The 26,542-nt window shown below is 42.9% G+C and overlaps 1 protein-coding gene across 2 annotated transcripts in view; it reads right to left on the reverse strand.

Moving 5' to 3' along the window:
- Positions 1-3,272: 3,272 nt before the first annotated feature.
- The window catches only part of tet3 (tet methylcytosine dioxygenase 3), a 34,453-nt gene continuing 11,183 nt past the window's right edge, over positions 3,273-26,542 (reverse strand). For both annotated transcript variants that reach the window (XM_068566457.1, XM_068566458.1), the window contains 9 exons: positions 20,661-23,580; positions 16,642-16,732; positions 14,292-14,385; positions 13,293-13,501; positions 12,285-12,435; positions 12,083-12,172; positions 11,012-11,149; positions 10,493-10,847; positions 3,273-10,284 (listed from right to left, as the gene is read on the reverse strand). In XM_068566457.1, coding sequence (XP_068422558.1) covers positions 8,477-10,284; positions 10,493-10,847; positions 11,012-11,149; positions 12,083-12,172; positions 12,285-12,435; positions 13,293-13,501; positions 14,292-14,385; positions 16,642-16,732; positions 20,661-23,532 — 5,808 coding nt within the window. In that variant the 5' untranslated portion in view covers positions 23,533-23,580 and the 3' untranslated portion in view covers positions 3,273-8,476. The remainder of the gene's footprint in view (positions 10,285-10,492; positions 10,848-11,011; positions 11,150-12,082; positions 12,173-12,284; positions 12,436-13,292; positions 13,502-14,291; positions 14,386-16,641; positions 16,733-20,660; positions 23,581-26,542) is intronic.

A 26,542-nucleotide genomic window follows, 5' to 3' on the forward strand; every position in this document is an offset into this window, starting at 1 on the left:
TTGTGTGTGTGTGTGTGTGTGTGTGTGTGTGTGTGTGTGTGTGTGTGTGTGTGTGTGTGTGTGTGTGTGTGTGCGTGCGCTCACCACCAGTGAGACAAGGGTTGACCACTGGGTTAAATGCAGAGGTCAAATTTCACCTGTATGTATATGAAGATTGTAACAAAATTTACATATATAAATTTAAAAAAAATAATCATCAAAAATTTGGTAAAAAGGCTTGTGAATCCAAAAGTGACAAGGGAAATGTCGGTCAGCAATCTCCCATCAAGTAAACATTAAACACGTAACAGGAAATGTATATTTTTCCTCAAGTGACAACTTAGTTGTAAAATACTGGGCAATTTCATATTAGACTGCATACATTTGCAGCAAAAAAACGTGTAGAACCAACTGAAAAACAATCTCACCCATAAAAAAGTAAGTGCATTGTCAAATAGCTCAAATGTTGTGCTGGTCAAAATATCTCCTGGTGATGAAAGCACACATCAGATCCAAAAATAATCACAGTCCTTTTATTTGTCAGCCCAATGAACAGATAGCGATATTAGATACAGAATGTACTGATGACATGCTGAGATATTGTGGCAGCTCGTCCTCATACACACAGAATCCTGACCTCAAGATTGAGCAACGACAGCCACTGTGGGAAGGTACTCGGCAGGCTCGGGGTACCATCAACAGCACTTTAAGCACGGCCAGAGCAGCGTGGATTCAGACTAGCCCATTGTGAGAGAGGTACCCTCTGCATCCTGCTGATGAAAGACAATTTTCCACCAGCAATATAACCACAGGAAGTCATAATTATGCTCCCTACAAAAGATGAAATGCTAGCAGAAGCCATGCAGCCTCTGATCTGGAAGAAACAACAAACAGTGTTTCATTGCAGGACAGCAGAATGTGAAAAGCAATATGATAATTATTGAAGTTTTTATTCCTTGCAGCCTGCTCAAAATTATGAGCGCCATAGTGAGAGTCATAGATATAGTATGTAATAAAAATACATCCTAAAACAAAAACTCATAGTGAGAGTATTTATTAAAAAAAAGTTATACAAAAATATTTTAAAAAGTCACATAGCATAGTATTATAAGAACGTCATAAAGTCAAAGTATAGTTCATCATAAAAAGGCCAAACAGAATATCTTATTATATTGTTATAGCCATAAAAGATGTCATAGACATATGATCGTATATATAGTATGTCATTCAAACATCATAAAAGTATATTTTAATGAAACATTTTATAAAAATTCCTGCCATAAAAAGTCATAAAAATGGCAGCATAGTATATCTTAACAAAATGTTTGTATGGTTTGAAGTCATGAAAAATTCCACAGAAAAAAAATTCCTTGAAAAAAGTTTAAAATTTTTTTTTTACAATGGTATGTACTTATAATTATGAAAACAAAGTGATAAAACGTCATAGTCTGTCATGTAAGTCATAAACACATATTATTGTATAGTATGTTCAAAATATTCCTTTAAAAACTTAAAAAAATAAAAAAAACATGTAATGAGTTGAGTATAACAAATTGATATCATGATTCATATCATAATGCATTAAATCTATTTTCTCATTGTCTTCAAAGCATTTCTTTTCTGAGATGGTTGTGCTCCCTATGGTTTCTGCTGCTGCCGCCGTCATCCCAAGCTTTTCTTTTGGCCAATTTTAGTTGCAGGCCTTCAAAAAGCTTTGATCTTTGAGTGTTGTTGTGTCTGTTTTTGTTCCACTTACAAAATCCTAATACTGCTATAGGCAAATACCAAATGATGGCAAATAAGTCTATGATTATTCATGTGTCATCAGCTGTATGGTGCTGGCATCAATCTAAACATGGACAATGGAATTGTTTAAAGAAAAAAAGCAATTTATTCTTTGTATTATTGATGAAAGGATGTACACATATTTGAGACATTATCCAGGAAACAATATCACAACGGACATGGTTGAGATCATCAGTAATAGATCTGCCTGTTTGACCAACAGCTGCACATGGAGCTGGAGGAAATGAACACTTTTGAAAACCAATTTGCTTAAAGTCTAAATGCAATGGCACATCCTCCTTAAAGCCAGAGAAAAGAAGGATGACAAGTTGACCCCCCCCCTTAACTGGTTCACCAACGACTGCACCTTTGGGGACCCGACTGTTAAACTCCTGAAGTTCGCAGACGACACAACGGTCATCGGCCTCATCAGGAACGGTGACGAGTCTGCGTACAGACGGGAGGTTGAACAGCTGGTCCTCTGGTGTGGTCAGAACCACCTGGAGCTGAACGAGCTCAAGACTGTAGAGATGACAGTGGACTTCAGGAGGAGCCCCCCCAAAACTCTCCCTCCCCCCTTCACCCCTCCTCACCATACACACCAGCACTGTTTCTGCAGTGGAGAGCTTCAGGTTTCTGGGATCCACAATCTCCCAGGACCTGAAGTGGGCCTTCAACATCAACTCCATCTGCAAAAAGCCTCAGCAGAGGTTGTACTTCCTGCGCCAGCTCAGGAAGTACAACCTGACTCAGGAGCTGCTGATCCTGTTTTACACCGCCATCGTCCAGTCTGTCCTCTGCTCTTCCATCACCGTGTGGTTCGGATCGGCCACCAAACAAAACAGACAGACCGGATCGTCAGGTCTGCAGAGAGAACCTTTGGTTGCAGCCTGCCCTCCATCCTGGACTTGTACAGAGTACAGAGTCAGGACGCGAGCTGGAAAGATCACCGCAGACCGCTCACACCCTGGACACAAGCTGTTCCAACGCCTCCCCTCTGGTCGGCGCTACAGAGCACTGCACGGCAAAACCACCAGACACAGGAACAGCTTCTTCCCACTAGCCGTCAGTCTGATGAACAATTGAACAATTAATCAGAGACTTCCACCTGCACTATCTGCACTTTCCAGGCCACTGTTTACTGTTTTACTGTTTTTTTAAATGGCTTTTTTATATTTAACCTTTGCTTAAAAAAAATGTGTAAACAAGTACGAAGCGCAGAATCTGCCGTCAAATGCCCTGCATGTGAAAATGTACATGGCCACCATACATGCTAGAAACATGAAACCTACTGCAATCGGGTGCATTGTTTTTGTTCTAGCAGGTAAGTGTGTGTGGGAGGGAAAGAAGGAGGAAGAGCCTGAGCTTTCTTCTTCATTATGTTGAGACCAACTTGTTGGAACAAATTGCTGCTCGGCAGCGCTAACGTGACCGTCACTGTAAGCAACATCAGAATTGATTATGTCTTAACGAGAAAATAAAATGAACCAATCACATTTTCACTTCAATGTTTTTATTTATCGCGCAACATAAAACAATATTGTGGTTGTTTTTTTTTTTACCACATACACTATGTATTCACATAATACACCATACAGCTACAAAGAGAGAGAGACTGAACAAAAACACTTTTTTACATACTGCATCCTTGACATGAAAATAAAGAACCAAGAACAATCCTAACTCAAAAAGGAAAGTAGCTGCCAGTTGTGTAGGCTCATTTTTTAATATTTTTTTGTACGGGCCAGGGTCCAAGTCTCTATCCCAAATTTGGAGAGTGTTTATTAAATTATGTGTTCAACAGACTTCTAAATGTGGGCCATACACAGTGAGATGCATTTGTATATCTATGTTTGTGTGTGTGTGCGCACGTGTGTGAGAAAATATACAAGGTGTAAGGAATAAGAGTGGGGTTGAGTAAAGGAAGTGCATGACCAGGGAGAGGAGGAAGAGGGGCAGAACAACTGCTATTCTTGTATTCAAATATCTTAGCATTAAGTTAACATGAACAACATACTCAAAAGATCATTTCAATAGCCTTTGATACTTTAGCTGTACCAAACATGAAACCCAGATAACAGTCTTCATATTATATGATTATATATCTCATCACGTTTTAATGAGGTCAAGTACAATGTGGAATGAATGGTAATAGAGAACATAATCAACTGCTTGAGTGCCCCCCTGCCCTCAGAAAGAGATGTAATTTTGTAGCATTGTAACAAAAGACTTCATAAAGTCAGCACCTGTGAAACAGTTTGAATCAAAAGTACATTTCTCTTGACATTCGAAAAGCTCAGAAAAATATTTGTGGTTATCATTTATCCTGTTCTTTTTTTTTTTAACACAGTGAATGTTTAGGTGTAGCATCATAGCACCAGCTGACAGATCTCCCCATCTCAGTACGAGCTTGGGGGAGGCGTCTCTCGTGAGAAGCATCCAACCTCTTCAGAAATTGACAAAGTTATTAAGATATCCTCAGCACCCATTGTTAGGCAAATGTGTGTGTGTGTGTGTGTGTGTGTGTGTGTGTGTGTGTGTGTGTGTGTTTGTGTGTTTGAGTGTGTGTGTGTGTGTGTGTGTGTGTATAATGTGGGTCATGTATTACAGTTGTAGAGTAAAGCTGGCCGTTACTTTACCGGTCCCAGCCCCTGCACCAATCAAACTACCGTTTTAAGATGTGTGTATTCTACTATTAATTATTACAAACTAAACACATGGTTTCTTCCAGAAGAGCGTTGTGATTTTTAAGCCAAGTTTATCATTTACTATTATGAGTAGATAATGATAGATACATCTAAACAAGCAGGGAGTCTCTTACCTGATAGTCTAACACAACTGACAAAGATTGCTGGGCTATTACTCACTAAAACATTGCCCATCGACTCACCTCAGCCTGGCTCTGCAGCTACCAGTATGTCCCTAAACATCACTCCTTTTGATGCGGTCCTGCACATGATCCATGGTACAATTGTTAAGGGCAACTCTACTGATGTTAAGGAAATAGTTTAACATTTTGGGAAATATTTTATGTAGATGAGGAGATTTGCACCACTCTCCTGTCTGTATGTAGCCAGTTAGCTTAGCTTAGCATACAGGACTGGAAACAGGGGGAAACAGCTAGCTTGGCTCTGACCAAAGATAACAAAATCTGTCTGTCCTGAAAAGCACGACTGCTTAATCCACACACAAAAAACACGCTTAGTTTCTGTGCCACACAATATCTCGGCTGGGAACAGTGACTTCCTGTAGTCCCTGCTGCTGGCCTGGGGACCTGAAAGACGTAGCAGGTAACCACCGTGAAACCAAAACTTGACTTTAATCTTGAAGTTTTGGACGGATTAATGACGGGGATGTAATGTATTAGTGAGAGTTAGAGGTGTTGGTGGATTTTGTAACACCTGCCAGGCTAGCTGTTTCCCCTTTTTTTCAGTCTTCATGCTAAGCTAAGCTAACCGTCTGCTGGCTGCAGCTACATCATAAACAATACAGACAGGAGAGTGGTATTAACGTTATCATCCAACTCTTGGCAAGAAAAGTAAATAAGCACATTTCTCAAAACGTCTTAACTATTTATTCAAACAACAAACAGCACATCATAGGTTTACAGCTAACCTTTTTTTACTTTAGCTTACTGCCATCAGATCACTGTTGTTGAGTACCATGTAATTACATTTGTTTCCAAGCTGAAATAGTAATTTGACATTGTTTATCATGACAGAGTGTCTCTTGCTGTAAAAATTCAAATGATGATTTGTTGTCAAGCAGAAAAAGATTTTCTAAAACCCTGAACTTTTTGTAAGAAAAATGTTTTGGTCGGAGAACTGCATCATGGGGGATCGTCAAGTTATTTTGACTGTCGCCAGTGAGTAAGTCAAGTGTGGTTTCATGGTACATAAATGGGCTAATTAGTTTTCTTTTAGAAAGTGACAGGTCTCTGTCAGATACATGCTGACAAGGGGTTACAGTACTTACGAAAGCAAAACAGCAGTGTTACTAAGCACACATTTACACACAACACATTGGGACCAAGTGTTGTTGAGGGCTGTCAGAGACTTCAAAATACCCCCTTGTCATTCATGGTTTAGTTACTATCCTCACCAGTTAAATAATCTTACCTAAATATTTTAATATTTACATTTTTATCTCTCTCTTGAGAAAAAAAAGAAAAAACTGAAAAAACTAAGCTTCAAGTTGTCAATAATCGGCTCTTTCTTTTTGTCATTAAAATCAAGATTAAAAGTGCTTTTATAAATCTTTTCTTCTCTATGTACAATTTGTATTAGCTATATAAAAAAAGATGAAAAAACAATAACATCAAAGACAATCATTATCATCATCACCATGTAGTAATAAATAAGAGTAAAAAAAAAAAACAGGTTAAAACAAGTGTGGAGATCTAGAGCACACAAAGGGACATATGCATGATTTCTGCCCTCAGTAGCAAGTTGTTGTTAATGACCAGTGTCTCTACAGCGTGAGGTAGAGAGCTGGAGACCCTCGGGAGAGGTAACTGGGTCTTTCACAGATGACCTGGGCCTTGACCCAAACAACCACTCAGCAGCCAGGAGTCCGCCTCTATCCAATTCTGTTAGTCGCTCATTTTCATTTTTGACAAATGTTGTAAGTTAAACCATGTCACCGCTTGAATGTAATTAATCAAATAGTCACATGGTCCATGCCTTAAAAAACAAAAACGAGTGATTCACAGGATTCTATCCAGGCTATCAAATAGCCTCTCTCTCTTTGGCTTTTCTCTTTCACGCACCCATGCGTTTGAGTTATGTTCACACACACAAGCAAGGTGAGAGATTCATTGACTCGATGCACTTGCATTTGATGCCAACTTCTAGGTCTCCATTTCCCTAGGTCTCCGTTTAGCTCTCGGTACTTTTGTTATCTCTGTGAATGGGTTACCAGCAATGGACTGAATTGACTGTGCTTTCTCTGCCCTGTACAGAGTACTTTGTTTAGACAAAACCACTTTGCTTAAAATAAAACGCAAAAAGCACCTCAAAAAGAAACCGGTTATCAAGCCCCAACGACAGAGCTGCAGCCGCCAGGCGGCCACTTTGATCGATTGGTTCTGTGGTGACGAGCTGCCTGCAGAAGGACACATCTCTCTCTGCTCGAAGATGACAGCACCATGCAGAGGAAGGAAAGGGCCCTTCACAGTAAATCAAGTGTAATAGGAGAGCACCAGAGTGTGTGTGTAGTAGCACCAAAAGCACTTCTGTCCCAACACCGTTTCCTTCTGCTCAAACCCAGGATGAGCTTCCCATAAGCATCCATTCACATCTGTGCCACGAGATCAACTTCAGCATGAGCTGCTTTGCTGACGCCTTATCCATGGTCAGCAACAGGAGGAGCGACCCCCCTCTACTGGTCATGGGTGGTTGAAGTAGTTTCTGAATGGATCTCACGTGCTAGGTTCGTTTGTACACACCACACTGTAACGACAGACACTGCTGCCCTCTAGAGTTTACAATGGGAGGTGCTCCCACATATTTGAATGTTATAGGAAGATAAAGTGTTTCTCCTGTTCCAGCTCTATGTGGTAATTGCCGATCTGGATCAAATGGCATTTGCCATTAGTATCACTCTGTGGAGCACCAGGTTTGTACAGTTACGGGATCACATGACAAGCAAAGGAAAGCATTTGGACGCAAATGTTATTCACCGATATCTTGAAGCAATCATTCTGTTAATCCACCTTGGTCAAAACAAATGAACTTGCTAATACCAGTTGAGCCAGGTTAGAAAGCACCCAAGTACAGCATCAAGTGACACTAAGAGGAGCGGAATGAAAATCAAACATAGCTGGAAGTTGAGCACCAGTCTGTAGCTGGAGGGGTACAGAAGAGGAGGAGCACGTCATCTGACGACAAAAGAAGGAGCAATCTTTTTTTCAAATGAGGTTTTAGGGGCAACTGCAATTATTTTTCACCTGAGCGTATATTTCTTACTTTTGCGTCACGATACTTTGTTAGTTTGGTTGTTGGGGCTTCCTGCTGTCAGATCAAAGATAAATACCAGCAAATTATCAAAATAGACAAATATTTATAAGCCTAATTAAAAGGCTTTTTTCAAATACGTACATGTGGTTACTGTAATATTGATTTGCTGTCTTACCAGGCAGATAATGGCTCCTCCTCTAAGTACAGCTGGAAGATTGACAAGAACAAAGAAAATCAGAAACAGAAAAAAGGGAACACGCTTTCCAAACATGGAAAAGAAATTGTCTGAGTCTGACTGACTCAGACTGATTGATTTAAAAAATATATATAACCAAAAACAATCACATCATTAATAATAACATTAATGAAAACAGCAATAATAATAAAAAAACAAGTCTTCATTATAATAATACCTGTAATAACAACATTGACAGTAACAATAGCAATAATATCGATAATAATAGCAATAATTAGAATCATTAAAATTCTATGAACAAGAAAAAGCAATGGAGATCCTCTCCAGGGAAGAGAGAGGAAGAGCACCACAGGCAGTGTGTCTGAAGCCCAAACAACTGCCTGACATGAGGTAAAAAACAATAAAAATGCCCCCTCCATCAAGTGAACTGCAGAGGGGGCAGGATGAAGAGATGCCAGACTGTGGGACGGCTGAGAGACATTCCTCCTGCTCATTGCTCTCTCTCCAGCCCTCCACTGCACCACTCTGTAGCTATCTGTCTGTTTGTATCCATCTGACCTCAGACATAGTGACTGTAGGGCCCAGTGAGGCGGGTGAAGGCATAGGGAGACACAGTAACCGTAGAAGAGGTGTGGAACGTGGGGGCTAACCGCGTCACTGGACCCTCCCTCTTGTCTTTAAATTGTCCAGGTCCTGGACTGGCACCTGCCGCTGTAGCCCCCCACTTGCGTTTCTTCCCGAGGGCCTTGATGTCTTCCTGGGAGAGGCCAAGAAGCGCCGCTTCCTGCTGCCTTTGCAGCGCTCGCTCCGCAAGCAGCTTCATTTTGGCTTCCCAAATAGTCATGCCGTGCACAGGCTGGTTGAGGTTCTTGTGCTGGTAGAAGACCAGGGAGATGCGGGTGGGCTGAGAGCGATCAGGCTTTTTGAGCGGAGTGGTAGCATGTAGTTCCCGACGGGCACATTCAATCAGGATGGAGCCATGGGCTGGTGCTACCGCTACACCACCAATGTTGGGATCCAGGAAATTGTGCTCGCTGTCAGACCACTGTTCTTCGTAATCGTCACGGCCCTTGGTGCTCTCAGCGTCACTCTCAGCTCGGCTGGGAGTCAAGCATGCCTGATCAGACTGCTGCAGGGCATCAGGGAAGAGACGACCCTCAGGGGTAGGGGACGGGGGAATGCCTGCCATTGAACCTCCACAAGACTTCCAGGCCTTCTCTTGGAGCCCAAGGGGAGTGGAACACCGACTTTCTCCAGTCTTGGACCAGATCTTGTCAGGATAGGCTCCTGCAAGATTCATGTGCTTCAAACCAGGGCTATATGCCGCAGGACCCATGGCCCACGCATTTGGCTGAGGACTCGGAGCAGGGCTGGGCCAGTGCCTGGGAGTGCCTGGCCCTGGGGTGCTCGGCTGTGGTGTAACTGAGCCTGAGTGAGAGTTTCCAGGCTGTGGTGCACCTGTCTGAGGGGTGGTTGGGCGCGACGTGGAGGGGCGTGTGGACCCTTGATGCATGTTACCTGGAAACGATGTACCTAGGTGAGGGGATGGAGATGGAGGGGGAGGTACATGGAGGGATGGCGATAGAGCAGGGGAAGCAATCAGGGCATTTGAGCCGGGGTAGGATGGCCACTGCTGGGGGTAAGGAGAGGGCTGCCGCTGCTGGAGATGCTGGTGAAACTGCTGCTTGTCCGGGTTCGGCAATGAGGCTTCAGTACATAATTTAGGGTTCAAATGGCCTTCCCAGTTGGTGGGAACGATACTTCCATTAAACTTGTGTCCATGCCAGACTGCAGGCTGTGGGGTGTTGCTAGGTGTGTTGGCAACAGCCTGGCTCTGCATTGTGCCTTCATAGACTGGCACATCCATAGGCTCCTGTTTGATAACTGGAGTGCCTCGGTTGGAGGATTCAGAGCATGCAGAGGAAGGACGGGGCTGGTTGTGGTCTACATGCTGGGTGTAAGTGCTGAGGTGTGGTTGGTTGGCTTGCTCTGGGTGGCTGTGGAAGGACTGTGCCAGTCTGGCCTGTAGGCTCTGAACATCAGGCTTTAGATCAACCTGGACAGCCTTGCTGCCTGGTTTGGGCAAAGAGCCATTTCGTCCCTCGTAGGTCCTCAGCTTTGGGGGGAAAAGTGCATTGGGGGAGTAGTTGTAGTAGCCATAGTGCATTGCGGGCAGATTGTGGTGGTAACCGTTGACTTGATCTGATGCTGAGGGCTGGCCAGTTGGGGGAAGGCCTCCCCTTGCATAGTAGGCAGGGTGTGGATAGATGTTGTTGAATGGGTCTGCTGCCTGCACAGGGTATCCATCGATTGATCCATTGAAGGGCTCCTTCTTGATGTTGGGCTTCACCTCTTGTTTTATAATTGCTAAATGTTTGAAACAAAGGAAAGGTAAATTACAAACTAAACTTAAAACTCATTAAAAAGGTTAATTGTGTATGTCTTCTGTTGTATTGGAGTTACACATCGGTCAAGTCCTCCAAGTGAAGCATTTTAAAATAAGTTGCCTTATAGTCTGGACATCTGTTGAACACATCAAAGTACATTATGAGTTATACAAAAACAAACAACTAACCTTTATTGCCATGGGGTTGAGGAGAACCTGTGATGCGGACCTCAGCCTTGACCACTGTTTTCTCTGGTGTCTCTCCTGCCTGCTGCATGAGTTTATTTTTCTTCTTCTCCGAGTTGGCCTTCTTGGCCTCCAGTCTACGCTGTCGGCAGGACTTGGCGGGCTCGGGCAACTTGCGTACCTCACGACGAAAAGCCTGAAGCACATTAAGGGCTTTTGTCTGCATCTTGAGACGCTGGCCCTCCTCACTGCCAAACTCATCAGTCTGGGAGATCCGATAAAGAGGCAGCACATGCAGCTGCTCATCGTTCGGAACCTCCGTCACAGAACGGTTTTCCTCCTTCGTCAAAGTACAAACCTAACAGATAGAGAGAGAGCCAAAGATGAAATGTAAACGGTCCCTAGCTTCAAACCATCAACATTTCTGATTAAACCTTATCTACACAAAGGAACAACACATCCTGTATTTACCTCAAATACCCCCAAAACACACACATATAAGAGTATGGTGAGTGATCTTACCACTGTGCAACCATTATAGAGGTTGTGCTGGTCCTTGTGAGCGTGGGCACAGAAGTCCATGCAAGCGGTGACTCCAGAGAACGGCCGGCCTTCCTTCAAGCCAAGTCTGCAGTCTGGAGCTTTCGACTCTGACTGGCACTGAGTAAGATGAAATGAAGAACTTGTTATTTCCTTACATTTCTCTTCACTGGCATGATATTTCATATTGTCAAAACAACGAGTCAAAGTTTCGTCAGTAGATTATTTGCTGTTTCTTAATCCTTTGCACATAGAAGTAGGAAGTACTATCATGTGAAAGTCTTCATGGTCTGATGTACAGTACTATTTATTGTGTGTGAGGAAGATGCCACGTGTAGTTGGTGGCAGCATGAGGTTGACTGTCAAGAGTCTGTTCCTCCCATAAACTTTTAGCTGCATGTCAGCAACATATGCTGCAAAATGCAAATGCTAAATGTTACCTCGACCCTAGTGTGAGGATTTTTTCAGTCATCTAGGAACCCATTGGTCATAGGTCTAACGGTGGATAAAAAAAAAATAAGGCCAGGGGCTATTTTCCTGGAGTTAAGGTGAAACCAGCGGACATACAGGATAAGGCTTGTGTGCGGCTCATTGTTTAAAGTCCAACTTGAGGTGCAAGACTGGAGTTCTAGTTGACAGATGCTGTTGATGACTGGATTTGTTTCACAAGTAGCCAGTTTACAAGCTAATTTTAACCAATAAAAGGCTAAATCATCATCATCGTTCAACCAAAACCTGCTCAAATATGATCGGTCCATATTACTTAAGACTACCAACAGAAATGTTTCCAATAACACATTTTCCTCGAGTTGCCTGCAAATTCTATGTGAATGCAAAATCTGTTAACTCTTTGGAGTCGGGGGTCATTTTGCTTTCTAGAGATAAGTCTGTCACATGCACTTGCACTACTCTCTGTTCAAAATAAATGAAAAGACACATTTTTTTCTTTTTTCGCTATACTAAACTCTCAACGAACTATTGTAAACCAGGGTATGAATGAAATCATTGCTTTTGTGGTCCGTTACACTCCTAGTATTTGCCTTTACAACAAACCTGGTTACTGTAGGCCTGTGGCGCCAGCTGCTTGTACAAAGGAGCCACCTCAGTTGCCAGATTTTGGAAGTTATCCCTGAGTTTGTCCTCCTGACAAGCACACAAATACATTACAGGTCAAAATAAAGCACAGAGCCAAAACATTTGGGTTGATGTTTTCTAGTATAATGCATACAATAAGTAGCTTTGATGTAATGAGTACCTCTTCAGGGTGATCTCCTTGTAGCCTGAACTTGCGTGGGATTTTGCTTCGGGCGTACTTGCAACCATTAAAGTACATACTCCATGAGCAGCCAAAGGAGAAGGAAGCACCAGAAGACTCACTGTCCTTGCCTTGACACGCACAGGTACGACTGCAGGGGGAGACAGTGAGCATGTTCTCAGCTCCATGTATACATGATGTGTGACCTGGGCATGCTTTACATCATGTGTACATTATATTTCTACTGGGTTAAGTGGAATATAACAATGGCAGAAAGAAATGTCTATGATGAGGTAATTTGAGCAATATTTAATTTGGAGGCTTAACATGGTCTGAGACTCTCTAGAAGTGGAGAAATTTGTATATCGTATATTTATGAATGTGTAGCACAGAGAGAGAAAATGTACCCTTCTCTATAGTATACAACCATTGCAACGACACAGAGGCTGCTAGGAGGGAATAAGACTTCATTTCTAACCGCAGATGGTGAATGGTGGCTCCCTCTAAACCAGGTTAAACAAGGGTGTGTCAACATACATACATGTGTCAACATACATACATCGCTCATTATGGGTTATATGAACACCTTTTTTTAAGGCATTCAATGTGAGATATTACTATCCATTGTTTGAAAGTCGGATGTATGACATCATAGACAATGTGTACACAACAATGTTTGTTATGTATATGCACATTATTAGGCTTAAATTTAGTTTTATGCCTCTTGAGTACTTTTCCATATGTGTCCATATGGTCACATTAGGAGACTCACATGATATGGTTTTGTGCATGGAACAACAACATTTACTTTCATGGGTGGCATAGGTGTTCCTGATAGTTCTGATGAAGATTACTTAAGATCAAATAGCTCAAGGTGTGCTTTAAAAACATACAGGTGCAATGAAGGTCCAATATAATAATGAAATACTCACAAGCTGTCTGCTCTATGCACATTCACCAACTTGTATGTAAGAAACCAGTGTAAAAGAGTTCCCAATAGCAACTCACTCATCATTGAGGCCACAGCGTCGGCTGGTGGGGTTGCCAAATTTGGTGAGGGTGCCACTGAGCTCTTCGTACAACTTGTTAGCCATGGCCTTCGGGACACCTTCCCAGGCCATAATGAGGATGATGATGACAGCATTTTCACAGTGGTGGCCTGCACGGTGACGCACCAGACACAGCAGCTTCTCTGTCTCGCTGCCACGACGGATCACCTGACAGGAAACAGAGCTTATCATTATTTTGTTTTGTTTTACGCCCTTGCTCTTAATCAGAAACAGCTTAATGTATACATACCATGTCCCACTCGCTTGATTTTAATACAGAATTACAGTGGATGTTTCTGCAGTTGATGTTTGAAAGGCGGTTGGATACCTGTACAGAAATCTGACCTGCTGTGTTGACTGGATACCAATCCTAAATCTACTCATGGTGCTTTATGTTAAATAGTTATTTTCTTCCAGAAATGATAATTGTCTATTTACATGTGATCTCCATCACTTTCACTATCTCCACACTCCCCTTTCCCCGCACCCTCCTCCCCTCTCTCCAACACAAAGCCACACTCACTCCCTCTCTCTCAGTAGGATAGCTGTTTTGAATCTATAAAGTCATTAGCAGGAGGTGACAGGGGTGACAGGAGGGGAGGCTGGACAGTTGTTATAGAGAGTGAGACCTCCTACATGTTTACTCACATCAGGTGACAAACTTGGCTGGCAGTCTCCCCAGGAGCTCTCATTATACACACATACAGCATCTGCTGCTGATTGGCTGTCATTGTTGTCAGGTGGGCATAAAGTCCAAAACACTATTTTTCCTCTCTCTCACTTAACACACAATCAGGTTTGAGCTGAGTAGATTTTTGAGGATCATGTATCGCTATTTTAATATGTGAACTCAAAAAAAGTGAATACTAAGTCTCACCAATGTTGATGGTTATATATTATAAGGCTCTTTCAGAACATCAAACCCATGGCAGATGTAATGTGACGTGATGCTACTTACCCACTTAGCAATAGGACATCCTCGTGAGCTCTTTCCCTCTTTCCCTGTGTACACCACCTTCTCAATCCGGATGGCCTCCCCCTTCTCTCCATACCTACACAGGAGGAGAAACACTTTAATTCGGAGCCCTGATGCCAGAGTTTCGGCTCTGACATGCCAAGCGGACACTCATGTGGCCTAAACCTAAACACACGGTGTCTTCTTTCCTGTGTGTCAGGGCCCTAAGGGGCCCCCAAGCTGACCTCAAAGAATTTGCTTGGTGACTGATCAGACACTTTGCATCAGTTCGAGTGGTCTCATAGAAATTGCAGTCAAACACACAACAAACCATATACTTGATAGCCAGTTGACAGTATATGGAGGCGTGCTCTGCACAATCCAAAAACATTAAAAACATGTTCAAAATCAGCCTACAGCGTCATGCTGTGAATCTGTTTAAATAGTCTGCTCAACTTTAAAAACAGTGAAAGTGTGTTATTATCAGTTAGCACTGGAGGAGTATTCACAATGCTCTGCTTGGATTCACACGAGCACGGCAGAGTTAACCCACTCGCCTCGACACAATGCCAGCCAGAGGGTTTTCTCTTGGAGATATTTCTGTGCTTGTGTTTGCTGTGTTGGCCAGTAGCGGTTCTACAAGTAGCGGCGTAACTGGTTTAACTACATTTGTCAGGAGAATGGTTGTAGTGTCTCTGTTTTCCAAATAAATATCTTTTAGCTTTAATATAGATTAGCTTTTATTGATTAAGTAGAACTGTATTTCAGAAGCTAAGCTCCCATTGATGTTAGAAGCAGGTGTGCATTGATTATCAAATATACAATATAAATAGTCATTTATTCTACATTCTTAATTATATTATTAACATATTAAACACATATGAGGCATATGTATTCATATTACATATTTTATATTAATAGCATCGACTTGGAATTATGCCGTTTCAATAACATAAATTGCTTCGATGTAGTTAAACTACTTTATCGATGTTGCGGGAGCTTAAATTGCTACGTTTTTCTATGGGAGGAGGAGATGTCAGAGGTTACGTTGGGATGGGGATACGCCATCAGAACTTGTCAGAGGTTTGCCCACAGCTTAAATTAGGTCTCCGGCTTCCTTGATACCTGCCATTGTGAAAACTTCAGCCCTGAGTAGATTTGAGGTGACAGTGAACACAAGGGGCTCTTACTGAATAGGAATCCCCTGAAGATGGCTCAGAGAGAGGGAGGGAAATGGGCTCTGTCACCACAGGGGTGGCCCGCTGGGGTCAAGGGTGAGCCAAAGGTCATCAAGGGACATTGGGGCCTTAACTTCTTATGTCATCTCTCAAACAAAAAAAAAGTGGCATCCCCCTCACTCACCCGGTGCTCTTCTGGAACTAATGACTCATTGGTCCTATTGAAATCCAGCATTTCAGCAAATAAAAGCAAAATGTGTGGCTGACTACAATATTCAGCACTGTGAACATGCAGCATAACACAATGAGGCATCCGGTTAAAAGATAAGGTCGCACAGGCATGCATAACCTAACAAGATATTGTCAGAATGTGTTTACAAGGCTATGAAAAAGAAAACAACTCTTTATTACACCCTAAAACAGTTGATCACTGCCTTTGATCAGAGTTATGTTTCAGTAAGATAAATCAACAATGATGGAAATATTGTTGCAGCGATTTGGTTATTAAAATACCAGCTTGGAAGCTTTCTAGTGTTTCTTCCTAAATTAAATAAATACTTTGTATTACCAAATCTGCTGATGCATGGCAGACAAAGTAACAACAGCTAATTGCATTAGTTTGGCTCTCCAATGCTTAATGTCATTTGTTGGTCATTTATTAAAAGAAAGTACATATATTTTTATATTTCATTGTGAGAATATTTGTTTGATTTCAGGTTCGAAGCAGAGTGATTTCAGCTTTGTATGTATGTATGTACAATGTTTGCATCTTTAACCACCATATGTCAATCCTAATTGATACTGAGGACTGTTACATAATATAAATAACTACACTTGATATTAGTGATAACAAATGCACCATCTTTCTTTTCTTCCACCTGTTTTCATCTCTCGTCATCTTTCTCTGTTTCTTTCTTTCTGTCATTCGATTTATATCCTCCCTTATTCATCTCATTCCCAGCTATCATCTGCTGCTACGCTTGTGCTTCTATGTGTGTTATGCTGATGATGCTGATATTTCCTGTTTCTCCGACTGGATTCTGGGTCACAGATTCCCTCAGGACAAAATGAGAGGAGGAGGGAGGGAGGAGAGAGGAGAGGGTAAAGGGAGTGACAGGAAAAGCAAAAGCATGTAGCAGGAAGAGAAAAAGAGAAGAGAAGAGGAAAAGACTCACCTCGTCTCCATCAGGTCTCGTATGGAGGCCACAGTAGGTCCTGATCCCAGGTGATTGTAGTAGGGTCCTTCATCTTTCTCCAGGATTTGTTCTAGAAAAAGAGGCAGTAGAGGATGAGGAAAACGCACATGGCTGGACCTGAACAAACCCTATGTACACAATGTACACAATTATTTACAATATACCACAGATCACAAATGGTGATGATAATGTATATTACTTATTAATACAACTGTGTGATGAACATTTCAATATGTCTATAGCTATGATTTTGCGTGCTCTATTATTATGCGATAGTAAAACAAGTAACATGACATTCATACTACTTTTAGGTTTCATTTTTAAACTTCCTTATCATACACTCAGAGAGGAAGTGAAGTAAAAACAGGACACAAATTACTAGCATATCATTTGCAGGGTACAATCATAGCTATTGTCATGTACTGTTTTGGTGCATATATCTCCTAAACTCTCTTCTCAATGTGTAGAGCAACAACACCAAAGAGAGTATTTCAAACTATGATTCTGCATTAAATATCGTATTCTACTGTAAATGTATGTATTTATTGAAAGTCTTCTGCAATGATATAACGTAAACTTTAGAAATATTCTTGCAAATCACTTTGTTTAAAATAATATGGTTTCTGCCTCAAAATCCTAATGTAGTGCCTGGATAGTCCTACCTGAAGATAATGGGAGAAAATGTCTCACTCAAGTTGAAAATATTAACAGTAAAAGTCTCTTGACTTCAGTAAGTGTCTTTGCTAGAATTCACATCTTGGTTGTGTGTTCTAATGTATTTTTGGACAAACTCGAAGACATCATCTTTGTGGCTAAAGCTACATCATCTATGAGGAGCGTGAGCTTGTATAACCGGTTGTAACATCCAGTTTACACAAACACACATGAACACACAGTGTAGACTGTGACTGCAGAGTGTGGTGCCTGTGTGGAGACACTTTGTAAAGCAGAAGCTCTTTGAGGTAGTGATGAATGACTTTGTGTGAGTGTTATGAGGGAGTAGGGTGTGTCTGTGTGAGCCTCTGTGTTTATGCTGTGTATGAGCATGTGTATGACTGCATTTGATCAGTGTCCTACACACATATTTGATTATAAACCATGTTCTATGACTTCGGTGCTCATCTTTGTGTGTGTGTGATTCTGTGTCGTTGAATGTATCCTACATTAAATGTCTCTAATGGACTTTGCATTGGCGAGCTCAATAACAGCGTGCTTGTATTGCAGCTAATATAGGGTGGCTCTTGCTTCTGTGCACAGCATTTCTTTATCATAGTATGGCACACACTCTAGATAACAACATTAGCTAAAGGCTCTAAATGTAAATGTTTTACACTATGAGCTGATTATCTAAAGTGTGGATATACAGTCAGGGTTTTGTGTGTCTCTGGTTAAGAGGCATTATGAGGTCACATTACCCTGTCGGTGGAGGGAGGCACCAGGGTGTGGCTCGGGGCAGGAAGTGGAGGAGTCACAACAAATTCTTGCATGGAAATTGGTGGTGTGTGTACTATGCACATCATGGCTGCATACTGTATCTGTTGTGTAGGAGGCAGTCTCATTCCAGTGCAGTGTTATGCTACAGGGAGTCGACGGTGCGGTCTGTGACCCAGCTTTACTATGGAGACTTATTGTCTGCTGGTCTCTCCTCTGAGTAAAAACACACAGCTAGCAAGTGTTTCACTGCAGCTGCTCTCCGCCTACTGGGAACCCCTTCAATCTTTAGGGACAGCAATGGTCTTCTTACCAGATCCGAACCCTTCCTAGCACTACAGTTACAATCAGTAACTGTAGGCAAATTCTTAATACAGTAGCTTCTTTGAGAACATAATCTATAACTAGAAAATTTCGCAAGAAATTTTGAAAGTGTGGCTACTACTGCCGTTAGACGTCGCAATATATAGCTTTTGTTTCTGACGCCCGTCTCTCCTCCAAAGCACTGGAGTTGGTTTGTGTGTTAAACTGATTGGCTGATATGAAGCACCTGTGTGCTGCCGTCGTCATGGTGACCAAGTGAGCGCCAGCAGACTGATTAGAGGCAGACTGGACTGTGGACTTAAGGAAATAAACTACTGAACGTCCTGAACACACACAAACGTATATGAAATATCATATGACCTTATTAATGATCACAGTGTTGACAACTACACAATATAAAACACACGTAAACGTCTTTGTGTGTGTGTGTGTGTTTGTGTGTCTGTGTGTGTTTGTGTATGTGCTTGTTTGTTTGTGTGTGTGTATGTGTGTCTGTGTGTGTGAGACAAACAGACAGAGAGACAGAAGTCATCTGTGTTGTGTGTGTGTGTGTATGTGTTTGTTTGTTTGTGTTTGTGTATGTGTTTGTTTGTTTGTGTGTGTGTATGTGTGTCTGTGTGTGTGAGACAAACAGACAGAGAGACAGAAGTCATCTGTGTTGTGTGTGCGTGTGTAAGTGTCTGTGTGTCTGTTAAACTGCCCTAACGAGAACACCTGTGGGTCGCTAGATCAAAGGTTGCCATGGTGATGACTTCAAAGGGACTTCCTTACGCTGAGCTTAATAGACCTAAATACTGTGGAACTCCTTTCAAACTATTTTAAAAAAATGGTACTTTAAAAGCCACTATTGCTTCGATATCGCATATTGAGCGTTAGGAAGACCTGATGAACAGATACTGTGACTGGTGAGTCTGTACGATAAAACATGTGTCTGTACGGGCGATTTACAAATCAGGTACGAGCTTCAGGGGAGACGTGGCTTTGGAGGGAGATTTAACATGGCGGCGGATGGCAGAGCGAGGTGGACTTGCTCTCACATTCAGTCCGATTTCAAGACGTCTGAATCTGTTGGATTCCTATCGACCGCAGTTTATGACAGAAGACAAGATTTCCAACGTTTCTATCCAACAATGGTGTATGAAGAGTGAACATTGTGGGAGTAATGACAAAATACGTTTTATTTTTTTAACAGTTTCTGTCGCTTCTTCTCACTCTGTTAATTGGTGCTCCACCCTCTACGAACGTTTCGTGAAATTTTTTTTATGTTTTTTGCATTTTTCGGGAAAACGTACGGGCGAATCTCTTAGAAAAGTCATACCTCACGATTCCCGCGCAAACCGCACGTTTCGACGTATTTTTTACGCATGTGCTGGCAACGCTCTGGGAGGAGTAGTGGTTTGACTATAAGAAGAATAATAATAATAATAATAATAAGCCCGCAGGAGAACATGAAGTGTGCTTGCAGCATGGGGTCTATGACCCCATGCGGCTGAAGCCACACTTAATAATTTGGTTATTGCACAAAGTTAATGAATAAAGGAATACCAACAGTAGCTACAGCAGTAATATTATCATCTACTTTTTTCAAAATTAAAAACAAACAAACATGATATATAAACTTTCCACAGATTCATACTGTAGGACCACCTACCCTGTTAACCTGACAAGGAAATTACTTAAACTATGGGACTAAACCCCCTTCTGTCTTATGAAGGCTCTGTTTTGCTTGCCTGCCAGACCCAAACTCACACAAAAGGCTCCTTCTGCCACCAGTACTATTGTTCCTGCCTGCTGCCTTTAGTGCCTCACACTGTTGCAGTCTGGATGGTTGCAGCCACACAACACACCCTGGCAACACAAACATTCTTGGACACACTCCACAAGAATCCAACAAGCATCCAGACAGAGATGCTACAAAAGAGGGGGACTAAAAAACCTAATGGTGGAATTGTCTCTAGTTCAATCAGTACAGCAAAATGTGAACATTTCCAAATTTAGAAAATGTTTTCTATAAAAGTTCTACCTCCAGGATATGCAGCCTCTCTTGCTTTTATAAAGCCTTAACAATACTTACAGAAATACTTCAATGCATCTGCACACACAAATTAATGGGAAATGGAGTGGTGTGATTATTGATACTATTATTAATAGTTGACTGAAAACTGCCAGTACAGTATGTTGATGGACAGCAACCTCACCCCCTTAGATAAAGACAACAAACAGACACCGACACACTGACTTACCCACACAAGTGCAGGTGGGGAACTCTGCCTGCAGATCCTTGGAAGGAGTACTCAGCAAGGTCTTGGTGGGGGTGTCCAGGTAGCGCAGAGGAGACTCTAGGAAGCCTCTGAGAGATGGGGATGCAGGCAAGCTGTCCTTAGTGGGCGTGTCCTCCTCAGAATAGCAAGTGGTGGAAAGTACGGATATACCACCCGAGGTTTCAATCTTCATGCGTTTGGGTAGCGGAGAACACGGCATGTTGAACGTATCCTCTAACGGACTGGGCTGCTGCTGGTTGTGCAGACTCGCCTGATGATGTAGAGAGCTTTCTGTGGATGCCTGGTTCAAGGTTGCTTCACTTTGGGACCCTGACTCATTCCTGCTGACTTCCATCTTTTGATCATCTGGATGAGGTGTGGAACTGGCTTGAGTGGCGATAATTAAGGGAGCCGACTGGGAGGTGGAAGATGATGTGGGACTGAGGTCCTGTGGACTGGTCGGGGACTGATTTCTCGGCTGAGGGGCTGCAGCAGTCTCCTCTTTGGGCTGACTGGCGGATGTGTCTGGAGCTGTGTCTCCAAATTCAGCCTCAAACTGGCGGATCAGATCTTCGTACTTTGGGTCTATGTTGATGACGCTCTGTAATTGTGAAGTGCTAGATGGAAATGTAGAGGTCACAGGTGTGGTGGTGCTGGTGTTACTGAAGGCCAAGCTGCCCACTTCCTCTGACTTAGCATAAGCTACAGGGGCCACAGGTGGGAGCAGAGGGCCGATGAGGGCTGAAGTGTTTCCTGACAAAGCAGAAACAGTGGAAGAGGGGATCATTGAGGAGTTGGAAATGGATACCTGAGATTGGGCTGAGGCAGGGAGGCCTGCAGCAGCAGCCTGAGTGGAGTTACTGTGGAGGGGCTGAGAGGGGAGAGGACTTGGTTGCAGGCTGGTCAGGGTCGGGGCTCTGTCCACCATGAGGACTGATGGTTTTTGTACGGTAATCTGAATCTGAGGCAGGAAGGTTGGCATGGAGGCTTTCTGCTTGGTCTTCTTGATGACTATCTGTTTAGGTTTGGGCAGGGGAGAGGCTGCAAGCATCCCACTCATAGCTTTTATGACAGGAGATCCTTGACTACTTTTCCTCTTCTTGGGTTCCTTGGGTTCCTGTTTGATGGCCAAATGTGCCAAACCTTCTGCGTCCATCTGTGGCCACCATTTTTTCAAGTTTTGACAAGCCAGAGGTGCACGAGGGCCTGGTGCTCCAAAGCCAGGGGAGTGGTTTGAGAAGAGGTTTCTCTTGTAGTGAAGATGTTGTTGCAAGGCTGCCTGAGTAGAGTGGCTGATGGCTGCTTGGCCAGGAGACAGGGGAGTGCCAGGGTGGTGCTGACCCTGCTGCTGACCATTAGCCAAGCTGTAATGTCCCATGGAGGCAGTGTGATGGTAGTGCTCTCCAGAGTCTGGTTCTTGCTTTATTCTGGCCAATGCTGGGTTGTCTTGGGCCAGGATACCTCCATTTTGATTCAAGACAATCTGCTGTGTGACTGGAAGCTTGAAATGAGAATGACTGAACTTGCCACTGGTGTCACCAAGCAGCTGTTTGAGCTCTGACATTGGGTCTGAGCTGCTGTGAGGTGCAGCAGCGTAGTGAGACTGGGGCTCAGTCTTTATACACAGCCATGGGTTCCTCTGCTCAGAGCCTCTGCTTGAGCCCTGTTGCCACTGTTGGGGATTAGGGCTGAAGCCGGGATGTTTGCCCTGACCTGGGAATGGAGAGGTAGAGGATGGAAGAGTGGTAGCATGGGGTGGCTGGCCCTGGGATTGGGGCCTGTTGTGCTCAAATGAAACTGAGGTCTGCTGAATGGTGTTTAGTCCTGGAGGGACAGATTGAGAGCGTGAGGAAGATGAGTGGGTGACGGGAGAGGATGGTATCAAGCTAGTGCCATTGGGGGTTTGAGATGGAGGGTTCAGGGTATGTTGGTGATGATGGAGGTTACTAGAGTAGGAAAGTTGACCTGGACAGCCGACAACCTGCGGACCAGTCCCAGATAACTGGGTCAGGGCTTCTATGGCAATAGCTGCCTGAAGACTGATGTTCTTTTCCTTGGCTATGGAGAGCACCTGGGGAGAGCAGGGAATTGGGGGTTTTGAGCAGGGCACTTGGACTAGATTAGGGCCTTGACCTCCATGCTGTTGCTGCGGGTATGAAGCAGACAGACGGTGGCCACCATTCATCTGGGTGTAGGGCTGACGAGGGGGCTGCAAATGGGTTTGCTGTAGGTGCGGCTGTAAGTGAGGGGGAGCATCAGCTGTCTTGCAAGCACCTTGATCCTCATTGGCTGCCACTTTGATCTTCTTCTCCAGCCACTCAAGGTAGTCTGGACAGTCGGGCCCATCGCAGTCGCAGTTAGTGGGCTTGTGTCCATGTTTGGCTTGGCTCAGAGCTGACTGCAGAGTGTTCAGGTCGTCTGGAGTTTGGCTGCTTCCCTCAGGAACTCCTGCAGAGAGTTTGGCCTGTGCCCCCTCAGCACTCATCTCCTTGGTGAACTTCTCATACAGCTGGGCTGTGTTAGGCTGCATGATGCAGGAAGAGGAGGAAGAAGGAGGCAAGGAGCCAGCAATCGCAGAAAAAGCCACCAGATTGTGGGCATCCTCCATGTTTGCATGGTGGACAGGTTCACCAGGGTTTGTGCCACTGCTGCTGTTCCAACATGGTTGCTGTTGTTGGGTGTCACTGACCTTGCCATGTACTGACAACCAGCTTTGCCTGGGAGGCACGTTTCCTGCCCTCTGCTGCTCTGTTTCACGAGATGTCGAATCATCATTAGGGTAGCGATTCACCCCATTGGCCAGTTCCAGGCTCAACGCGCCTTCCTGGAGGCGATCATGTGACCCAATTTCCATCTGGTCTCCACTTCTGGGGCCATCCACTGAAGTGACTTCGCAAACAGTCTGAAAAACAAATATGGAGCGATGTTAGTTAGATTATAAGAATCTAATAAATCATTCACCAATATGTAAAATAACATAGACACCAAAAATCTCCAGAAAATTGTTAAATAGTCACTGTAAATATACATTTTTTAATCAGAAAGTTAAAAAAACAACCATCAAAGTAAAAACAGGCTCCATTCCCTTCTTTCAGCTCTTATCCAGGGTTTCCCTCCTCCCTCCCTCACACATACCTACATACATTACTGTAGGGCCAGGTCGGTAGGACTGAGGAAAACCACATTAACTATTGCTTCAGTAGAGTGTTTTCATAACAGGCAAGTGTTTTGTAAAGCAAGTCGCAGGTCATGTAACATAGTTTTTCTGTTATTTATAAATGGACACTGCTCCAGATCAGTTGGGCGATGCAAAGTAGGTGGTTGGAGTTAAAACCAGTCACCCTTCTTGTTGGGAGACCTTGTGTATCTCAGAGGTGGAGCATTAAACACACACTGAGGAGTGAGGACAATTAAATACAATATACAAACTTTAGAGGAGATCAAAGAAAGTCCACTTCCAAGAACTGTTTATATTTAGAATTTACTGAAATCTGCAAACCTACTCAATCAACAGAGAAAATTGTACATTAAATTAATGTATCTGATTACAACATGTATCTGATTAATGTATCTGATTACAACACGCTTATAATATAGTGTGATTATCTTTCATCTGCAAAACCAGATATTGATAAAGTGCTGAAACATAATTGTTGATGAAAACTGCAGTTGAACTTAGCCAAAAGTGTGCAGTACAACTTTCATTCATTAGTGAGAATATCACAAACCCAAGAAATTTTCAACCAAGACAAGACCTTAAATGACCTGAATATCTGAAGACTTGTATGTCATGCTAAGATAATTTATAGGACAAAACAGCTAAGATAGAAAGCAAACTGAACATATATTGCACTGTACCAGTTTGTGAAATTCCTTTTTTTGAAAATTAATTACAGTTTGCAACAGTATGTTTTTCTGGTTTGGTGGCTCTGCTCACATGACTCTGTCAAGCCAGCAGCAAACCCCCACCGTTGCCTTGAGACACACAACATTTGACAAACAAGACAAGTATTTAACCAAACCCTCCAAATTGACTCACGACGTTCTGCTAATAAGGGAGTCATTCAAGGTGAAAGGAATTAAATTGCAGAAATAGTTGGTGAATGCAGACAGAATTGCCCATCTAGTTTTTTGACTAGTCGTGGATATGAATGTTCAGCTGGTTTATTGAACATGTGACTATAAAACAACTTCCATGCCTGGCTCAACGACCGAGGAGCTTGTGTTCATAGGTCTCCACATGAGAATCTGATGCAGTGAGGGAAGTGAGGAAATATTTAGCGACTTGACTTGCACATTGGTCCTCACTTGTTAAAAGACCTGCACCTTTTGGGAACATTTGAAAGTACGAAGGTACTATAACATCCCAAGACACCCATTGGCCCATGAACTGTATCGTATCTTGTGTTTGGCCTAAAATACACTTTGGTTTTTCAAATGATGCTTGCAAACAAATCTTTGTCTGACTGCCTGCTTCTGATGTGACCCCCTGCTCTATCACTGAATCTAACTTTGGCATGAAACTCACCAGGTAACTTATCTGTATGTAAGATTACAGATGCTCATTGTTTTTAGCTTCGGTCATTGCATCCCAGCAGACAGCGTAACGGGAAATGTAGAAGTATTTCTTCAAGTCTTTGAGTCACACATAAGGGAGGGACTGTTTCTCTCATGCTTTTTGTCATTTCAGTAGATTTAAGACGTTGGTAACAGTTATCAGGAGCCAATACATGCTGCCACATATCTCACTTCCTCTCTGAGTCAGAATTGGGACAGTTACCACACATTACGCTGGAAACCGCATCACCTGGATTTATATTATATTTCATTCTCAAAGCATTCAATTTCAGCTTGAAGCACTGGGGAATGGAGTTTCACCACAATTAAGTTAAAAAAAGGTGTTAACAATTAAAAAGTAGTTGCCACATTTGTCTCCTAATCTAAATGTTCTTGACATTTTGAAGCCAACTATTGTGGTCTTATTCACTTGAATGCCAATATGTTACTTGTTAACAGTATTCAGCCCAGGTTAGCTCCTCGTAGATTATAATCAAACAAGTCTAGAGAGGAACAGCAAACAAAGATAATCCAAGGGCAGCCACATAAATCATTGACAGAGTTCATGTTGTGACAAAACAGGTTATTCCAACATATCTAATAGCCGTAGTGAGAATAAAACAACAGCAAACTCACTGTAATAATACATTTTTGGGATGAAGGCAACACTGCATTAATAGCCTTTCTCGTGTCAAAATCTTCAGTCTGTGTACAATGAACAGACAGTATATACACAATAGTAGCCTGAACTGTAAAGGACACTTACAGGCATAACAATTGTGGTTGCAAGGACACATTTAACCTCACAGAAGAAAACTGAGACTAAGACAGAGCATAGGAGGTATCTCCAATTCCTTACACATACACACAAACCTCAGGTGAACTCAACCAAACATAGATGTGAGCTACTTCCTGATTCAGACTTTAAAAAAAAAGAAAGAACGTGGCTTCTGTTTGTAGATCTATCAGTGTTTGACAGTAGAAGTGAGCCTGACGTCCAGCTTCCCCATCATTTGAATATTATTGAAATGAGCCTTTGAAGTAGCTAATTACTGGACAGGCAGTATGCTCGGGTCTTTTGAATCCACCTTCTGCGCCGGGTGTCTGTCGGGGCTCCCAGGGGGTGGCGGTGGTATTGGTAAGAGATGGTGTGGGTTTGGAGAGGGGTGGGGGTGGCAGTGAACAGCCGGCATGCACTACGTGAGAGGCCCCATGTCTGCACTATCAGTGGCATCAGGCGGTAAAGAGGAAGGGGGGCTTGGCAGTTATGAACGCTGCAGTGTGTTGAAATAGAGTGACTGCAACAC

Source organism: Clinocottus analis, unplaced genomic scaffold (assembly GCF_023055335.1).
Source record: "Clinocottus analis isolate CAN_PGR_092001 unplaced genomic scaffold, fCliAna1.0.p SCAF_7, whole genome shotgun sequence".
Taxonomy (NCBI): Eukaryota; Metazoa; Chordata; class Actinopteri; order Perciformes; family Cottidae; genus Clinocottus; species Clinocottus analis.